Source organism: Schistocerca gregaria, chromosome 11, assembly GCF_023897955.1.
Source record: "Schistocerca gregaria isolate iqSchGreg1 chromosome 11, iqSchGreg1.2, whole genome shotgun sequence".
NCBI lineage: Eukaryota > Metazoa > Arthropoda > Insecta > Orthoptera > Acrididae > Schistocerca > Schistocerca gregaria.
Genome location: NC_064930.1, coordinates 74,772,723 through 74,793,031, shown reverse-complemented (window position 1 = coordinate 74,793,031; position 20,309 = coordinate 74,772,723). Strand labels below are relative to the sequence as shown.

Below are 20,309 nucleotides of genomic sequence, written 5' to 3'. Positions count from 1 at the left end.
GCTGGATTAATAATCCCCATTTACAAGTAAGGAAATGTGAAACTACAGAGGTATACCACTACTAAGCACGCTTTAAGATATTCATAAATGTGCTAAATGAAAGGATACAAAAGTAGGCACAGTTGTGGTTTTCAACCAGACAGAGCAACAACTGATCAAATACTTACAATTGGGCAAATGATAGAAAAATTCTATGAATATAATATAGATCTGCACTTATTGTTCATTAAGTTCAGATAATCCGACAGCATAAATCACCAAGAACTACAGAAGAGTGCTGAGAGAAGTTGGTATATGTACTAAACTAACAAATCTAATCAGAATGCCAATTACGGAGACAAGATTATGAGTAAAGATATTCAGTAGAAGTGAAAACTTTGTCTTTATTAAAAGGTCTGAAGCAAGGTGATAGGCTCTCCACTGACTTACTCAATATAGCCCTGTACAGCACAGGAAATAAAACAATAAAAGAGCCACCATTCAGATAGATATATGCATTTACTAATTGACATTGCAATTAGAAGAAATGCCAACCCACTGAAAGAAAACTACCTGGCAGTGTAAAGAGTATAATTAAAAATCAGCTTCATAGTAAATTACGAGGGTTGGAACTTAAATAGTGGCAATTATTTATTCACAACCGATACAAAAGAGTTAAATGTTTGCTCCTGTTACTGTCCTTCAAAGTTGTCACCAGTGTTGTGTTGACCGCTTTGCCAGTGATGTCGAAAGCGTAGTGTACCATTAGCGGAGCCTGTTCTGTTAATGGTGCGAATGAAGGGGTCTACTGCCCGTTGAATTTCTAGAACAGTTCTCAAGTGAATGCCATGAAGTGGTTCCTTCATCTTTAGTATCAAATCAAAGTCACAAGGACTTAAGTCCGGGGAGTATGGTGGATGGTACAGTGCTTCACAGTCCCATGGACCGAACAAAGCAGCCACAGCTTGCACTGTATGTGCTCGCACATTGTCATGTACAATGATGAGTAGGTTGCTCAGAAAGTGTCATAACTTCTTTTGCAAAGTTGCTCGCAGGTGATGCTCCAAAAACAAACAGTAATACTGTGCATTGACGGTCTGCTAGTGCGCACTTTCGACTTTCACATCGACCCATAATGACGCCATTAGTTGGATTGGCGTTTTGGTTTAGGCTCGTACGATGTGGTCCACGTCTCATCTTGTGTTACGATGCGGTGTAAGAAAGCCTCTCCTTCGCACTCTTAGCACTCCAGTTGCGTCCGACCAGTGTCTTGATGCATCCATTTCTGCATTTCTGTCAAGTCATAAGCTTCCCATCACGATGCAATTTTTCGCATGTGCCCAAGTGTTCTTTTAGAATGCAAAGCACAGTCATATGCAGTAATCAGATTTCTTGAGCGAGCTCACGAATTGTATGGCTTCGATCACTGTCCACTAAAGTGGCAATAGCATGCAGTTCTTCTTCAGAGACTCTAGAACGACCTGCGCAATGCGTGTCTGCCACAATTTTACGACCTTTGTTGACAGCTTTTACCCAGTGTGCGACTGTTGTTTATGGCAATGCCGGTTCCCCGCACGCCTCTTTAAGACCTTGGTGACACCGTCGTGCTGTACAACCTCCGACACATTCAATCTCGATCAAACTCCGTTGTTTCTGTTTCGAAAACATAGTGACACCGTTACGTTAGACCGCTCACTCACAAGTGACTTGTGTTTCCCTCAGTTGTGTGCACGCAGGTGACGTGGGATGGGTGAGTCCATTTGCTCGGAAATAAGGTAGGTTTGTCAACAGCGTGTGCTAGCAGTGACAGTAGTAGATTCCGTTGCATAGTTTCCGCACAGCAGTGTTGCCGCTTTTAAGTTCCAATCTAAGTAAAATAAAAAAAAGATGGTAATGTCACATTATGAGGCCAGAAGAACCACTGAAAATCTAAATATAAATGCTAAATGTTTCAAAGGAGTGTCCTCTTTTAATCACTTTGGAGCTTTAATATCAAACAATAGCAGCATTGGAAAGGCTGTAAGAGAAAGGATACAAGCAGGGAATAGAGCTACAACTATTCAGAAACAGCCTTCCTTCAGAAAGAGTCAAACTGTCAGTATATAGCTTTCCAGTTTATCCAGTTGACACATATGGAGCCGAGATATGGATGTTGACAGAAGATGACAGAAAAGCTTTAAGAAACTTTGCAGGAAAAGTAGTGCACAAAATTTATGCTCCAAGAAGGGAAGAAGGCTGGAGGACACACTATCACTCCAAGCTACAAGCATTGATACAAGAAAGAGATGCAGTAAAATTTGTCAAGCCACGACTAATACAAAAGTTAGGATGAATGGAGAGAATGGCGGAGGATAGTATACAAAAGAAAACAATGAAAGGTGCGATCCATGCTACTTGACATAAAGGGAGACCTAGAAGAAAGGGGGTTGGTGACGTAGAAGATCATCTCACCACCATGAGAGTCCCAGGGTGGAAGAGAGCTGCAAAAAGCTGAGAAAAAGAAAAAAAAAAGTGGGTTTCCATCCCACTCTGGACACATTGTTGTAACAGTGCATATGGCATACATGAATTGTTTATACACTACTGGCCATTAAAATCGCTATACCATGAACATGACATGCTACAGACGCGAAATTTAAACGACAGGAAGATGGTGCTGTGATATGCAAATGATTAGCTTTTCAAAGCATTCACACAAGATTGTCGCTGCTGGCGACACCTCAACGTGCTGACATGAGGAAAGTTTCCAGCCGATTTCTCATACACAGACAGCAGTTGATCGGCGTTGCCTGGTGAAACGTTGTTGTGATGCTTCGTGTAGGAAGGAGGAATGCGTACCGTCACTTTTCCGACTTTGATAAAGGTCGGATTGTAGCATATCGCAATTGCGGTTTATCGTATCGCGACATTGCAGCTCGCGTTAGTCGAGATCCAATGACTGTTAGCAGAATATGGAATCGGTGGGTTCAGGAGGGTAATAGGGAACGCCGTGCCGGATCCCAACAGCCTCGTATCACTAGCAGTCGAGATGACAGGCATCTTATCCACATGGCTGTAACGGATCGTGCAGCCACGTCTCTATCCCTGAGTCAACATATGGGGACGTTTGCAAGACAACAACCATCTGCACAAACAGTTCGACGACGTTTTGCAGCATCACAGACTATCAGCTCGGAGACCGTGGCTGCGTAAACCCTTGACGCTGCATCACAGACAGGAGCGCCTGCGATGGTGTACTCCACGACGAACCTGGGTGCACGAATGGCAAAACGTCATTTTTTCAGATGAATGCAGGTTACGTTTACAGCATCACGATGGTCGCATCCGTGTTTGGCGATATCGCGGTGAACGCACATTGGATACATGTATTCGTCATCGCCATACTGGCGTATCAACCGGCGTGATGGTATGGGGTGCCATCGGTTTCATGCCTCGCTTACTTGTTCGCATTGACTGCACTTTGAACAGTGTGCATTACATTTCAGATGTGTTACGACCTATGGCTCTACCCTTCATTCGATCCCTGCGAAACCCTGCATTTCAGCAGGATAATGTACGACCGCATGTTGCAGGTCCTGTACAGGGCCTTCTGGATCAGAAAACGTTTCACTGCTGCCCTGGCCAGGACGTTCTCCAGATCTCTCACCAATTGATAATGTCTGGTCAATGGCGACCGAGCAACTGGCTCATCACAATACGCCAGTCACTACTCTTGATGAACTGTGGTATCGTGTTGAAGCTGCATGGGCAGCTATACATGTACATGCCATCCGAGCTCTGTTTGACTCAATGCCCAAGCGTACCAAGGCCGTTATTATGGCCAGAGGTGGTTGTTCTGGGTACTGATTGCTCATAATGTATGCACCCAAATGGTGTGAAAATGTAATCACATGTCAGTTCTAGTATAATATATTTGTCCAATGAATACCCATTTATCATATGCATTTCTTCTCGGTATAGCAATTTTAATGGCTAGTATTGTATTTACAGATCAATAACACAAGAAATTCTTAGGTAGCAGGTATTGTCCCGTGCAGAAGCACCCATATCGATATGTGGTGTTGCCTCCACACGCCGCAGTGCAGGTGCTGACTCTACCGTCCTGTCGATCGTGCAGACAGCGAATACTGTCCCGGGATATGTGACGCCGGACCTGCTCGACCTGTTCGCGTAATTCTGTGAGAGTTATCGGTTGACGAGTCGCACGAGTCAGTTCTCGGCCCATCGTCTCTCACACGTGCTCGATTGGAGACAGGTCTGGAGATTGTGCTGGCCTGGGAAGTTGCTCACGTCTTGCAGAACGTGTCTAGTTTTACGGGCAGCGTGTGAGCAAGCATTATCCTGTCGGAACGACACGTCACCCTACCGTTGCAACAGTAGCCAGAGAACGGGTCTGACAACATTCTGCACGAACCGAGCACTGGTTAGCATCTCTTCCAGAAACGCTGACGCTGCACAAGTTTTGTAGCTGATCGCACGCCAGGCCATAAGGCCTGCGGTGGGGCCAGTGTGTCTCGAACGGCACTCACCGGGTCTACGTCATTACAGAAACGATCGTTACTTGCTTGCAGGCAGAATCTGCTTTCATCCCTGAAGACCACAACGTGCAATTTCCTCTTCGAAGTGACCCTCTGACAGCACCAGCGATGTTGTGGCACGGGTGGAAGACAGGCTGGAAGTGTAAGTGCCCATAGTCGCACAACTAATAAGCGGAATGAGATTTTCACCTTGCGGCTGAATGTGCACTGATATGAAGCTTTCTGGCAGATTAAAACTGTGTGCCCGACCGAGACTCGAACTCGGGACCTTTTGCCTTTTGGAAGGTAGGAGACGAGGTACTGGCAGAAGTAAAGCTGTGACAACGGGGCGTGAGTCGTGCTCGGGTAGCTCAGATGGAAGAGCACTTGGCCGCGAAAGGCAGAGGTCCCGAGTTCGAGTCTCGGTCTGGCACACAGTTTTAATCTGCCAGTAAGTTGAAACTAATAAGCAGCTTGCAACAGTTTGTGTCGTCACGCCTGGGCTCACAAGCCCTCTTACTGTGTTGTGATAGCTGTACGACCTGCCACCGCTGCTCTTACAATACGAAGATCGTGACAGGCACCTGTGTTGTGTGGATATCCAGAACCTCGTCTAAGCGTGGGAGAATGCTCACGTGACCACGGGTACCAGCATTGTTGCACAACTGACCCAGCACATCCAACTCCTACAGCAATTCTCCAAAAGAACCATTACACTTCTCACTTCTGAAAAGGCACTATTTGACCCCTTCAAAACTCGCTCGTTTGGCTGTAGGAAAAACGAGTGAATCTTTGTGGCACAGTTGCCCGTTTTCTTCACATGTTCGTACTACACAGAGTCTTCTGGGTGTGAGCATTCCCTATTAAAGGGAAGGCACAGATGACCTCAGATAGCTATGCCACTGCACTGTCTGGTGGTGAACAATGCTGAAACCATTACCAGTCCATCTACTATCCCTAGGTAGCACATGCTGTCATCAGATGAAAATTCACCTCACCTTTGCAGTTGATAATTTTTTATTTTTTCTCCAGCAGTGTAGTTGAAGAGGCAAGGCCTACTAATGGCTGTAGCATTGAGGAAGAAGAAATGCACTGTCCTATTTCACTGTTAATGTCTGTAGGACCCATGAACTTCTATAATGGCCAAAACAATGATTGGGAGTCACTTCTGTCGATTTTTGTGGACGTACGCCTGTGTAGTCCTGGACATTGAAAGCCCCACACCACTATACCATAACAAGTCACTAGAGGAGTGAAAAGAAAATTGTGCTGCCTGTGAATGTGGAGATTGGTTGCCCCTTTTAATTTTGGCTCCTCTAGAGGATGCTGAAGTAGTGTGGATGTGGCATTTCAGAGTACAACAGGACAGTCTCAGCTATCATTTCTTGTTTTCGTTAAGCTGACTTCTTAATGTGGCAGTGAACAACAATGTCAAATACATTGCAGTATAGATGAGTCGGTGTAAAGTGATCCGTGACAGTTGCAGATGGTTTCGCATGCGTACCTCAACTAATCGCATAAAGGGATTTAGTAAATGTCACTTTCACAACTGTGTAGATCGCTTTTTTTTTCACCTGCAGCTGTTTGCGCTGCACACTGGAATGCAGGCAGTAGTGCTCCAGGCTGTCTTGTGGATCATCTTACAGCCGCTCGACTGTAACCTTTGTTATGTGAATCCGATTCATTGAGACATTTGTTGCAGCGTTTGGTGAACTTTGAAATTCTACAATCAAAGTAGAATTTTACCGCATACACTGGTTTTGTGCAGAATGGTTTGTGGCAAAAAAAAAAAAAAAAAAAACTGCAGAGCTCTTGAAATCCATTGCAAACTTTATGAAGTTTGTGGGCCAAATGTAATCTCTTGACACCCACAGGTCATAGGGTTACCTTACAGAAGTACACTTCTACTTTCAATCGATCTGTAAAAATGATCCTCTAACAAGAGGATCATTTTGTTGTATGTCTGTCTGTCCGTCCATCAGTCTGACTGTTCGAAACCTGTTTCTCGGGAACGGGTAAATGTATCCAAGATTTTAAACATGGCTGAAACAGCAACTGTAGAAATTCTTCACGGTAAGTGATGACAGCCAAAACAGTTGCAGGATAAATATTTATTAAAATTCTACATATTTTTGATGTTTGCTGTTTGTGGTTTTTGATGTGTGTGTGGTTGTTTTTATTCACAACGGCAGATGGTTTTACTTTAACATTTTGGTTGTTTTCGCTAGTATGTATTTTACCGTTTAAGTTAAGAGAGGTTCTCGCGCATTACACTAGAGCCCTCTCTCGTTAGATATGTTCCGTAGCGCAAGCTTCATTTGCTTGACACTAGGACACAGGTAAATTGGTTTCATATTTCCTATTTTATGTAAATGTTTTAAATGGTTCTGATATGTTTTATTTATTAAGACAGAAGGTTTGAATTAGCACAACTTTCAATAATTTTGATGCGCATGTATGTATATCCGTGGATTTCAATGTGCGCGAGTGTCTGGCATGTACCACAAGTACCCTCTTTCGGCGAAACTGTCTGCCCTAGGGCTTTCACACCCTCGTCACGATAGTTCATAGGCGAAGTACTGATGCTAAGCTGTGTTCGTATCGACCCTCTGTCCGTAATCGTGTTGTATAAATGGAGATGATGTTTCAACTACTGACAACGCCTTTGGCACAATTGTTTTATTAATCTCCATTGCAGGATGTAATTTTAGTAAGTGACTAAATGTTTTTGTGCCTGTAATACTCTGTTAATTTTATAGTTACTTAAGCTATAGTGTTTTCTCCGGCTCATTTCTGATGCTGTTTTTGCTAATAAACGTGTCTTCCTGTTCAGGATATTTTACTTCTGATGAAGGTATATTTAGATATACCGAAACTGTGGTCAAGAATTTCAATAAATCTTTATCCTGCAACTGTTTTGGCTGTCATCATTCACCATGAAATAAATGTATCCATTTGAAATTTATGTTAAGTAGTATTAAGGTCTTTGGTCCATTGGTGCTGCAAAAAGTGAAGCATCTATATGAATGGAATCAAAAGATACGGCCATTTATGTAACATATTTTGATACTTGCAAACTCAGTCATCAAAACCTACTGGGTGCTTCCCCCTTCACCTACAATGATGAAATCAGCCAAGAAGCTAGGTTTCACAGTGCAACCAAAGGAAATAATATGAAAATTGTTAATTTCTGATATTATCACATGGGAAAAAAATAGTTTTTTCTCATATGTTATTAAACTGTTTGCCATCTATCTCTCTGTTAAGACCCCATTTCTCAGGAACAGATAGACCCATCAATATGAAATTTGTCATATACTGTCATCTGTAGTCCTCTGGTGGTGCAAAAATGTTAAGCATCCAAGTTAATGCAGTCAAACTGTATGGCAGTTTATGTCTCACATTTTGATTCTCAGAAACTCACTTGTTAAAACCTAAGAGGGTACTTCCCGTTGCTGTAGAATTGTGAAATTTGGCAAAAGGTATGGTTCAACAGTACAAGTAAAGAAAAGAAATTGTAAAATTGTTTATTTAAAATTATATCTCATGAATAAATATATATCTCCAAACGAAAGTGTTGGTATGTTGATAGAGACACTGACAAACACACACACACACACACACACACACACACACACACACACACAAAAAATTCAAGCTTTTACAACACACGGTTGCTTCATCAGGAAAGAGGGAAGTTGAGGAAAAGATGAAAGGATGTGGGTTTTAAGGGAGAAGGTAAGGAGTCAATCCAATCCCAGGTTGTGGGTTGTGAAAGCTTGAATTTTGTGTGTGTGTTTGTGTTTGTCAGTGTCTCTATCAACATACCAACGTTTTTGTTTGGTAAGTTACATCATCTTTGTTTTTAGATATTACACCAACAACCTGAAAACATCTTTCGCATCAAACAGCTACCCTCCCGACTTGGCAGAGAAGCAAATAACCAGAGCCACTTCCTCAAACCCAGAACCTCCCACAGAAGAACCCCAAAAGTGCCCCACTTGTGACAGGATACTATCTGGGACTGGATCAGACTCTGAATTTGGCTCTTCAGCAGTGATATGACTTCCTCAAATCCTGCCCTGAAATGATCTCCATCCTTCAGGAAATCCTCCCTACTTCACCAAGAGTGTCTTTCCGCCGTCCACCTAACCTTCGTAACCTCTCGGTCCATCCCCAAACCTTCTTCCCTACCCTCTGGCACCTACCCTTGTAACCACCCCCGGTGTAAAACCTGTCCCGTGCACCCTCCCACCACCACCTACTCCAGTCCTGTAACCCAGAAGGTGTACACGATCAAAGGCAGATCATGTGAAAGCACCCACGTGATTTACCTACTGACCTGCCTACACTGTGAAGCTTTCTATGTGGGAATGACCAGCAACAAACTGTCCATTCACACAAACGGACACAGGCAGTTTGTCGGTATTGAGGATCACCCTGTGGCTAAACGTGCCTCGGTGCACGGCCAGCACATCTCGGCACAGTGTTACACCGTCCGCGTTATCTGGATACATCCTACTGACACCGACCTATCAGAACTTTGGAGATGGGAACTTGCCCTTCAATATATCCTCTCTTCCCGTTACCCACTATGCCTCAACCTCTGCTAATTTCAAGTTGCCGCCCCTGTACATCACCTGTCATTCGATGACATCTTTGCCTCTGGACTTCCGCGTCGACTGACATCTCTGCTCAAACTTTTTGCCTTTAAATATGTCTGCTTGTGTGTGTATATGTGTCGATAGATATATACAGGGTGTTACAAACAGGTACGACCAAACTTTCAGGAAACATTCTTCACACACAAATAAAGAAAAGATGTTATGTGGACATGTGTCCGGAAATGCTTAATTTCCATGTTAGAGCTCATTTTAGTTTCATTCTTCCACCTACGCTCAGTGGAGCACGTTATCACGATTTCATACAGGATACTCTACCTGTGCTGCTAGAACATGTGCCTTGTGCCTTTACAAGCACAACACAACATGTGGTTCATGCACGATGGAGCTCCTGCACATTTCAGTCGAAGTGTTCGTACGCTTTTCAACAACAGATTCGGTGACCAACGTATTGCTAGAGGCGGACCAATTCCGTGGCCTCCACGCTCTCCTGACCTCAACCCTCTCGACTTTCATTTATGGGGGCACTTGAAAGCTGTTGTCTACGTAATCCCGGTACCAAATGTAGAGACTCTTCATGGTCGTATTGTGGACGGCTGTGATACAATACGCCATTCTCCAGGGCTGCATCAGCGCACCAGGGATTCTGTGCGACGGAGGGTGGACGCACGTATCCTCGCTAACGGAGGACATTTTGAACATTTCCTGTAACAAAATGTTTGAAGTCAAGCTCGTACGTTCTGTTGCTGTGTGTTTCCATTCCACGATTAATGTGATTTGGAGAGAAGTAATAAAATGAGCTCCAACATGGAAAGTAAGCATTTTCCAGACACATGTCCACATGACATATTTTGTTTCTTTGTGTGTGAGGAATGTTTCCTGAAAGTTCGGCCGTACCTTTTTGTAACACCCTCTGTGTGTGTGTGTGTGTGTGTGTGTGTGTGTGTGTGTGTGTGTGTGTGTGTTTAAAAAATAGTAGAGACCCTCAATTCCCGGAACGGACGAACTGTCGAAGTACGTAATAAAATTTGTGTCAGACCGTCAGTGTGTGCGAGTGCTAGAGGAGAAGATCGCGTAGAAGTATGCACAGTTGTGAGCAGAGTGTGTGAGCGGGCGGAGTGAGACGCGTACGGTGTGTGCGGCAGGCCCGCTGGCGGCGCTGCTGCAGGACCTGGTGGTGGAGCAGGCGGCTGGCAGCATCGACCGGCTGGTGAGGGAGGCCGCCCAGGGCCACGCCGACACCGTCCGGGACTTCATCACCAGCTTCCCCGACAAGGTGAGCGTCCCGGCCACGGTGTGGAGCTCTTCCGGTGCTTAACTTCACATATAAGCTGATTACTGGGTTTTGGTGGTTGTTGCTGTGGTCTTCAGTCCTGAGACTGGTTTGATGCAGCTCTCCACACTACTCTATCCTGTGCAAGCTTCATCTCCCAGTACCTACTGCAACCTACATCCTTCTGAATCTGCTTAGTGTATTCATCTCTTGGTCTCCCTCTACGATTTTTACCCTCCACACTGCCCTCTAGTACTAAATTGGAGATCACTTGATGCCTCAGAACATGTCCTACCAACCAATCCCTTCTTCTAGTCAAGTTGTGCCACAAACTCCTCTTCTCCCCAATCCTATTCAATACCTCCTCATTACTTATGAGATCTAACCAATCTAATCTCCAGCATTCGTCTGTAGCACAACATTTCGGAAGCTTCTATTCCCTTCTTGTCCAAAGTATTTATCGTCCACATTTCACTTCCATACATGGCTACACTCCGTACAAATACTTTCAGAAACGACTTCCTGACACTTAAATCTATATGCGATGTTCACAAATTTCTCTCCTTCAGAAATGCTTTCCTTGTCATTGCCAGTCTACATTTTATATCCTCTCTACTTCGACGATTATCATTTATTTTGCTCCCCAAATAGCAATACTACCTTAAGTGTCTCATTTCCTAATCTAATTCCCTCAGCATCATCCGATTTAATTCAGCTACATTCAATTATGCTCGTTTTGCTTTTGTTGATGTTCGTATTATATCCTCCTTTCAAGACACTGTCCATTCCGTTCAACTGCTCTTCCATGTCCTTTGCTGTCTCTGACAGAATTACAATGTCAGCGGTGAACCTCAAAGTTTTTATTTCTGCTCCGCGGAATTTAACACCTACTACGAACTGTTCTTTTGTTTCCTTTACTGCTTGCTCAATATACAGATTGAATAACATCGGGGAGAGGCTACAATCCTGTCTCACTCCCTTCCCAACCGCTGCTTCCCTTTCATGCCCCTCGACTCTTACAACTGCCATCTGGTTTCTGTACAAATTGTAAATAGCCTTTCGCTCCCTGTATTTCACCCCAGCCACCTTTAGAATTTGAAAGAGTGTATTCCAGTCAACATTGTCAAAAGCTTTCTCTAAGTCTACAAATGCTAGAAACATAGGTTTGCCTTTCCTTAATCTAGCTTCTAAGGCAAGTCGTTGGGTCAGTATTGCCTCACGTGTTCCAACATTTCTACGGAATCCAAACTTATCTTCCCCGAGGTCGGCTTCTTCTAGTTTTTCCATTCGTCTGTAAAGAATTCGTGTTAGTATTTTGCAGCTGTGACTTATTAAGCTGATAGTTCAGTAATTTTCATGTCTGTCAACACCTGCTTTCTTTGAGATTGAAATTATTATATTCTTCTTGAAGTCTGAGGGTATTTCGCCTGTCTCCTACATCTTGCTCACCAGATGGTAGTTTTGTCAGGACTTACTCTCCCTAGGTTATCAGTGGTTCTAATGGGATGTTGTCCTTGTTTTGACTCAGGTCTTTCAGTGCTCTGTGTAATTCTTCACGCAGTATCATATCTCCCATTTCGTCTTCATCTACATCCTCTTCCATTTCCGTAATATTGTCCTCAAGTACATCGCCCTAGTATAGATCCTCTATATACTCCTTCCACCTTTCTGCTTTCCCTTCTTTGCTTAGAACTGGGTTTCCATCTGAGCTCTTGATATTCATGCAAATGGTTCTCATTTCTCCAAAGGTCTCTTTAATTTTCCTGTAGGCAGTATCTATCTTACCCCTAGTGAGATAAGCCTCTACGTCCATACATTTGTCCTCTAGCCAACCCTGCCTAGCCATTTTGCACTTCCTGTTGATATCATTTTTGAGTTGTTTGTATTCCTTTTTGCCTGCTTCATTTACTGCATTTTTATATTTTCTCCTTTCGTCAATTAAATTCAATATTTCTTCTTCTACCCAAGGATTTCTACTAGCTGTCGTCTTTTTACCTATTTGATCCTCTGCTGCCTTCACTATTTCATCCCTCAAAGCTACCCATTCTTCTCCTACTGTATTTCTTTCCCCCATTCCTGTCAATTGTTCCCTTATGCTCTCCCTGAATCTCTGTACAACCTCTGGTTCTTTCAGTTTATCCAGGTCCCATATCCTTAAATCCCCACCTGTTTTGCAGTATCTCCAGTTTTAATCTACAGTTCATAACCAGTAGATTGTGGTCAGAGTCCACATCTGCCCCTGGAAATGTCTTACAATTTAAAACCTGGTTCCTAAATCTCTGTCTTACCATTATATAATCTATCTGATACCTTTTAGTATCTCCAGGGTTCTTCCACGTATACAACCTTCTTTCATGATTCTTAAACCAAGTGTTAGCTATGATTAAGTTGTGCTCTGTGCAAAATTCTACCAGACGGCTTTTTCATTTCTTAGCCCATATCCATATTCACCTACTATATTTCCTTCTCTTCCTTTTCCTACTGACGAATTCCAGTCACCCATGACTATCAAATTTTCGTCTCCCTTCACTACCTGAATAATTTCTTTTATCTCATCATACATTTCATCAATTTCTTCTTCATCTGCAGAGCTAGTTGGCATATGAACTTGTACTACTGGAGTAGGCATGGGCTTTGTGTCTATCATGGCCACAATAATGCGTTCACTATGCTGTTTGTAGTAACTTACCCACACTCCTATTTTTTTTTTTATTCATTATTAAACCTACTTCTGCATTTGATTTTGTGTTTATAATCCTGTAGTCACTTGACCAGAAGTCTTGTTCCTCCTGCCACTGAACTTCACTAATTCCCACTATATCTAACATTAACCTATCCATTCTCCTTTTTAAATTTTCTAACCTACCTGCTCGATTAAGGGATCTGACATTCCACGCTCCGATCCGTAGAACGCCAGTTTTCTTTCTCCTGATAACAACGTCCTCCTGAGTAGTCCCCGCCCGGAGATCCGAATGGGGGACTATTTTACCTCCGGAATATTTTACCCAAGAGGACAACACAGTATATGAGATTGCTTTATACAAAACTACCATTTCTTGTTAAGAAACTGACTTCAAAGTTAATACATCAAAGATAGCAATCATGACATCAATAAAGGAAGTTCATTCTTTTGCACAATCTTTTTGTTATTGAGTAAATGTTTCAGTAATCAGTAGTAATTATTCCAAATTTAATTTTAACATAGAAATTTTCCAAATAAATTATTATCCAAGGCAAAAGTATGCTGAATGTTCTCGAACCAGTGTTACTATAGTGCAGGTACAATTTATATATGTATTTCACATTGATACACATCTGTGCTTGCCAGCCAGAGTGGCTGAGCAGTTCTAGGAGCTTCAGTCCGGAACTGCACGACCGCTATGGTCGCAGGTTCGAATCCTGCCTCTGGCACGGATGTATGATGTCCTTAAGTTAGTTAGGTTTTAAGTAGTTCTTAGTTCTAGGGGACTAATGACCTCAGATGTTATGTCCCATAGTGCTGAGAGCCATTTGAACCACATCTCTACTTAGTCTGTATGCCATTTAAGTTATAAATGTAGATGTAAAAAGAAATTATATGCGAAACACTATTGGATTGTGTTGTAAATTAAACAGATACATTGTTTTCTTTGTAGCATATAGGTTTGTAATGTCAAACAGTTTCATTACACAGTCCACCACAGTCAAATGAGTTACACAGAGCAATATTGTGTGTATACTGCTGGGTGTGCAGAGTTTTAACGGCAATAATATGTCTCAGGTGGACGGCAAGAGCGGCGGCAAAACTTGCCTGCAGGTCGCGTGTCACCAGGGCCACACGGAGCTGGTGACGATGCTACTGGACGCGGGGGCGTCACTTGTGCTGCCGGACGACGAGGGTGATACCGCGCTCCACTACGCGGCATTTGGGTCAGTGCTGCTGCTGTTGATGACTGAAATACTTTGATGTGAGGTGGAAGCAGTAATTGATACGGAACAGGGACAGCGTTGTAACCTATGTCTCGTGTTATTCTGTCTGTACATTTAGTAAGCTGTAATGGAATCCCAGGAGAAATTCAGAAGGTGGAGTAAAGTGCAGAAAGGAGTAAAAGCTTGCTGATGACATAGTAGTTCTGCCAGATGGTAAAGGACTATGAAGTTGAGTTGAACGAAATGGGCATGTTGTGGACGGAGCTTGTGAGGCAAATATCAATAAAAGTAAAATGAGGGTTCTGAAATGTTGAATTAAATTGGGTGATACTGATGCAATTAGAGTAAGAATAAGACACTAAAAGTAGTCGTTGAGTTTTGCTGTTGGGTGACACAGTAACTGATGATGGATGAAATGGAGATGATTTGCTCTGAGGTGACAAAAGTCACGGGCTACCTCCTGATATCCTGTCGGACCACCGTTTGCCCGGTGTAGTGCAGCAACTGGATGTGACACGGATTCGACTAGTTGTTGGGCGTACGCTGCAGAATATGAGCCATACTGCCTCCATAGCGATCCCTAATAGCAAAAGTGTTGCCGGTACAGGATTGTGCACAACCTGGCCCTTTGATTGTGTCCTGTAAACATTCGATGGGATTAGCGTCAGGTGATCTGGGTAGCCAAATCGTTTACTCAAATTGCCCACAACATTCTGCAAACCAGTCGCGAACAATTAATCCATTATGGTTTGGGAATATGAAGTCTATGAATGGCTGCAAACAGTCTCCAAGTACCCGAATATAACTATGACCCAGTCTGTTCCATCTAAACATAGCCCACACTATTATGGAGCCACCCCAGCTTGCACAGCATCTTGTTGACAACCTGGGTCCATGACTTTCTTTGTCTGTTGTATTGTGATGTCAGTTCTGTTGTTGTATTGTAAGGCTCCACGTATACCGTTTGTGTATGTATACGTGTATGTTGTTGTTGACGTGTCTTGTTTCCCTCAAAGATATCAGAGAAATGTTTATGTTTAGGTTTGTGTTTACCTATTTGTTGTCAACAACACAACTACACAGCCACAGTATCACCTGATTCCGGAATAGCTAGCTAAATATAGTATAAATATAGCGGGTTTCGAAGCAGTGTTATTTAAGTGTGATATTATTCTTCATTTAACCTTTGAGACTTTAAGAACCAGCTACTCTTAATCAGGCCCAAAACTTGACTTGTAACGAGAGCATTTGTGATCAGTCAGTCACAATATTAATAATAGTTAATTCTCTACACCACTATAAGAAAATATCACTGTTCATGAAATAACAAAAAATGCAAAAAAACTTCTTTATATTTTTCCTTTTGTTTAATCAAATGCTTTCAAATGTTTATTTCACACCCACAAATCGTCCACACCTCGATGTAGAGCGTAAACGTGTGAATGAAAAATAGTACACATTTCTGCTGATAACCATGAATGCGAAAATGTTTTGTTGAGCTTATCCTACATAGGTAGGAATGATCATCAAAACAAAATAAGAGAAATCACAGCTCGAACAGGAACGTTTAGGCGTTCGTTTTTCCCGCGTGCTGTTCGGGAGTGGAATGGTAGAGAGATAGTGTGATTGTGGTTCGATGAACCCACTGCCGAGCACCTAAATGTGAATTGCAGAGTAATCATGTAGATGTATATGTAGATGTATCCGTAACTGGTGGGGGGGGAGTAGAAATCCTCCGAGGGAAGAGAGATCGTGAAATATCTGATATTTTGCTTCCGTGTCACTAATTCTGTACTGGCTAAAACTGTGTGTATTTGAGGACCGTTTCTTAGAATCGGTGTACACTGTACGACAGGGAGAGCTCTGTACAATTGTAATGACGTGTTACAGCAATCAGCCTGAGATAATGCAGCTGCTCCTGTCGAGAGGTGCGGACATCGATGCTGTGAACAGAGGTCACTGCACCGCGCTGCACGTAGCAGTCAACAAGCAACACGCGCAGTGTGTGTCTGAGCTGCTGAAGAAGGGCTGCAACGTCAACATTCAGGTGGGTGTCAGGGGCTGCACTCAGCTCCCAGTGTCATCAGGGCAGCCAAAATACTCTAAAACTGCCTACACACACAATCTCAAACACTGTGTGTCTCCAGCATTTTTTTTTCCCACACTTTAATGTGTTCAGTGTCAAGCAATACCACCACTTGCAAATTAGGTTAGAAATCAGATTAAAGATGTTGCTGACGCAGCATACGTTCGCTTTATTGGGCAACGACAAAGCTATTGGCTGTGGATGGTAGCGTCAGAATGGAAATAATGGAGTCACTGCAAAAAAGTCATTAATTTTGGCACTTATCTTCGTCCCAAGTTGTTACGGCTTGTCTTGTCGATTCTAGGGTGATTCCACTTTGACTGCTAGAAGGTCCAGATCTGTATTCTAGCAATATTTGAAGACCTTTTCAGGAAATTCTTAATGATCAAACAATCCCAGATCAGAACAATGGTACGGTAGAAGTAATTTTTGACTCGGTGTTCGCGGTCCACATTTTTATTAAATTTCTTGTAATACAAAATTGTTAAGGCTTTCGTGGCCACTTGTTGACAAACTGCCTATTGGCTTCTGTCTCGGGTTCTTCGGCCGACGTTCATCTAATGATTTTTCTGATGTTTCGCCAGCACGAGTGGCTGGCATTGTCAAAGCTTCACGACCGGCAATGGAGGGTGAAGCTTTGACAATGCCAGCCACTCGTGCTGGCGAAACGTCAGAAAAATTATTAGATGAACGTCGGCCGAAGAACCCGAGACAGAAGCCAATAGGCAGTTTGTAAACTTCTTGTAAATTCACATATACTTCTTCTTAACTGTCGCATCATCAAGAAAACAGTTTTGTATCAATCTTCATACATTTAATTTCCACTTTAACCAAACACAAGACTTGGCTTTTCCTTTACAAAGCGAAATAACAACATAACTTCTGCAAAATGAAACAAAGGCTGCTCTGTGCACATTCACGCCAAAATGGTTACGAGTAAGTCAAAGATGATGACAGTATCAGAGAAATGAATTCACACCAGAATCGTATCACTGTAATATATCGATACGTCGGAGTACCTAAAAATATGTCTGTTACTTCGCAGAAAAGTAGTACGATATTACTAGTATCGAGAACTGGGATTGGAGTGCCGTAAAGGTCACGTAAATAAAGAACCGTTACAAGTGCTTCATTCACTGTAAATGTCTCACTAAGAGACCCTACAGGATTTGAAGGCCAGTATCTGGACATCAGTTTTCTAAAGCAGTATGAGCATTACTCAAAAAATCTAAAAAAAACCTCTGGAGATTCCTGAGTGCTGTTAAGTGGAAACTATCTGAAGTAAAGTATCCAGACACCTACAATGTGTGATCAAACTATACCGACACCGCCAAAAACATACGTTTTTCATATTAGGTGCATTGTGTTGCCACGCACTCCATATCAGTGACCTCAGTAGTCATTAGACATCGTGAAACAGCAGAATGGGATGCTCTGTGGAGCTTGTGGACTTCGGACGTGGTCAGGTGACTGGGTGTCTCTTGTGTCATACATATCTACATAAGATTTCCATACTCTTAAACATCCCTAGGTCCACTGTTTGTGATGTGATAGTGAAGTGGAAACGTGAAGGGACACATACACCAAAAAAGCGTACAGACCGACCTTGTCTGTTGACTGACAGAGACTGCCGACAGTTGAAGAGGGTCGTAATATGTAATAGGGAGACATTTTCCCAGACCGTCACACATGAATTCCAAACTGCATCAGGATCCACTGCAAGTACTATGACAGTTAGGTGGTAGGTGAGAAAACTTGGATTTCACCCCCAAGCGGCTACTCATAAACCACACATCACACCAGTAAATGCCAAACGACACCTCACTTTGTGTAAGGAGCATAAACATTGGACAATTGAACTGTGAGAAAATGTTGTTTGGAGTAACAAATCCTGGTGCACAATGTGGTGATCCAATGGCAGGGTGTGAGTATGGTGAATGCCCGGTGAGCGTCATCTGCCAGCGTGTGTAGTGCCGACAGTAAAATTCGGAGGCAGTGGTGTTACTGTGTGGTTGCGTTTTTCGTGGACGGGGCTTGCACCCCTTGTTGTTTTGTGTGGCACTATCCCAGCACAGGCCTACATTGATGTTTTAAGCACCTTCTTGCTTCCCACTGTTGGAGACAAATTTAGGAATGGCGATTGCATCTTTCAACATGAATGAGTACCTGTTCAAAATCCATGTCCTCTGGTAGAGTGGTTACATGACAGTAGCATCCCTTTAATGGACTGGCCTGCACAGAGTCCTGACCTGAATCCTAACTAACACATTTGGAACGCCAACTTCGTGCCAGGCCTCACCGACGGACATTGGTACCTCTCTTCAGTGCAGCCCTCCGTGGAGAATGGGCTGCTCTTCCCCGAGAAACCTTCCGGCACCCGATCGAACGTATGCCTGCGAGAGTGGAAGCTGTCACCAAGGATAAGGGTGGGCCAACACTGTATTGAGTTCCAGCATTACCGATGGAGGGCGCCACAAACTTGTAAGTCATTTTCAGCCAAATGTCTGGATACATTTGATCATGTAGTGTGTAATTAGTGTGGAGTGTGTCCACACTTTACCTTTATGATGACTTGAACTCTGCTGAGGACACTTCCAGAGAGGCGTTCAAATGTCTGTGGGGGAATGGCAGTCCATTATTCTTCGAGAACTGAAAGCGGTGAAGGTAACGTGTGGGATGCTGGCGTCTGGAGCGAAGCTGACATTCTGAGATGTCTCACAAGTGTTCCGAGAGGTTGGTGTCGTGACTGTGGGCGGGTCTGTCCATTTGAATGTTACTGCCCACAAATCGTTGCCTCAGGGATGCTGCTATATCGCGGGTGCTAATAGTTGGTCACCATTTCCAAACTCTGCCTCTACTATACACAATACACAGTGCTGTAAACTGCGTTCTTATCCTTCTGCATTTGCTGTTTTAAATGCACCAAGGAGACCAGGCACACTTACTGTGACGCCATCTCCTCCGTACTTTATCCCTCCCTAGGGGGATCGCCACTCTTCGGTGGGTCCATGCTTGGCTACCACAGGGCCCCAGCCTTTGCAGCATCTCTACCCTTCCGTGCTGCGCGTCTATCCTCTTGGTATTCTTTTCCCCCTCCTTTGGGGAACATGTCTGGGGGGTTATTGAGAGTGTTCTGCATTGTCTGTCACTGACATAAGAACAGTCTCACTACTGTTTCTCATTCCCGTTTCCTTTCTTTGTTTCCCTTCTCCTCTCGTACCTCCGCTTCGGCGTTTGAGGCGCCTCTTTTCCTCCTCCCTCCCTGTGCGCCCCCGAAGGCCGGCGCAAGTGTCTGACATGTAACGGGTGACTGGGTAATGCGTAATTCTGTTTGATACTGATCATTTGAACGGTCACTGTTACCTCCAGTACAACTGAAATGTTGTTCTTCCCCAGACTTATTTTGGATTTGTTTCAATACTGTGCCATAAAGAAATCTACGTCTCAGAAATTTATAAACAGTATTCAGTACACATGAGAAAATTTAAATGGCTGCGCTTGCTCGAACCGTCTCCCCGCGCATTCACAGTGCCGGGCCCCGAAACCGTAATAGTTCCCAGAATGGGATTTTCACTCTGCAGCGGAGTGTGTGCCGATATGAAACTTCCTGGCAGATTAAAACTGTGTGCCGGACCGAGACTCGAACTCGGGACATTTGCCTTTCGCGGGCAAGTGCTCTACCGACTGAGCTGCCAAAGCCAACTCACGCCCCGTCCTCGCAGCTTTACTTCTGCCAGTACCTCTACCTTCCAGACTTTACAGAAGCTCTCCTGCGAACCTTGCAGAACTAGCACTCCTGAAAGAAAGGATATTGCGGAAACGTGGCTTAGCCACAGCCTGGGGTATGTTTTCATATCAGTGTGCCCTCTGCTGCAGAGTGAAAATCTCATTCTGAAACAACCCTCAGGCTGTGGCCAAGCCAT

At 43.6% G+C, this 20,309-nt stretch overlaps 1 protein-coding gene across 1 annotated transcript in view; it reads left to right on the top strand.

Moving 5' to 3' along the window:
- Positions 1–20,309, top strand: part of LOC126295335 (E3 ubiquitin-protein ligase MIB2) — a 370,711-nt gene that overhangs the window by 130,219 nt on the left and 220,183 nt on the right. Inside the window, exons 9-11 of the mRNA XM_049987804.1 lie at positions 10,264–10,394; positions 14,152–14,300; positions 16,191–16,347. Of these exons, the coding sequence (XP_049843761.1) occupies positions 10,264–10,394; positions 14,152–14,300; positions 16,191–16,347 (437 nt within the window). The remainder of the gene's footprint in view (positions 1–10,263; positions 10,395–14,151; positions 14,301–16,190; positions 16,348–20,309) is intronic.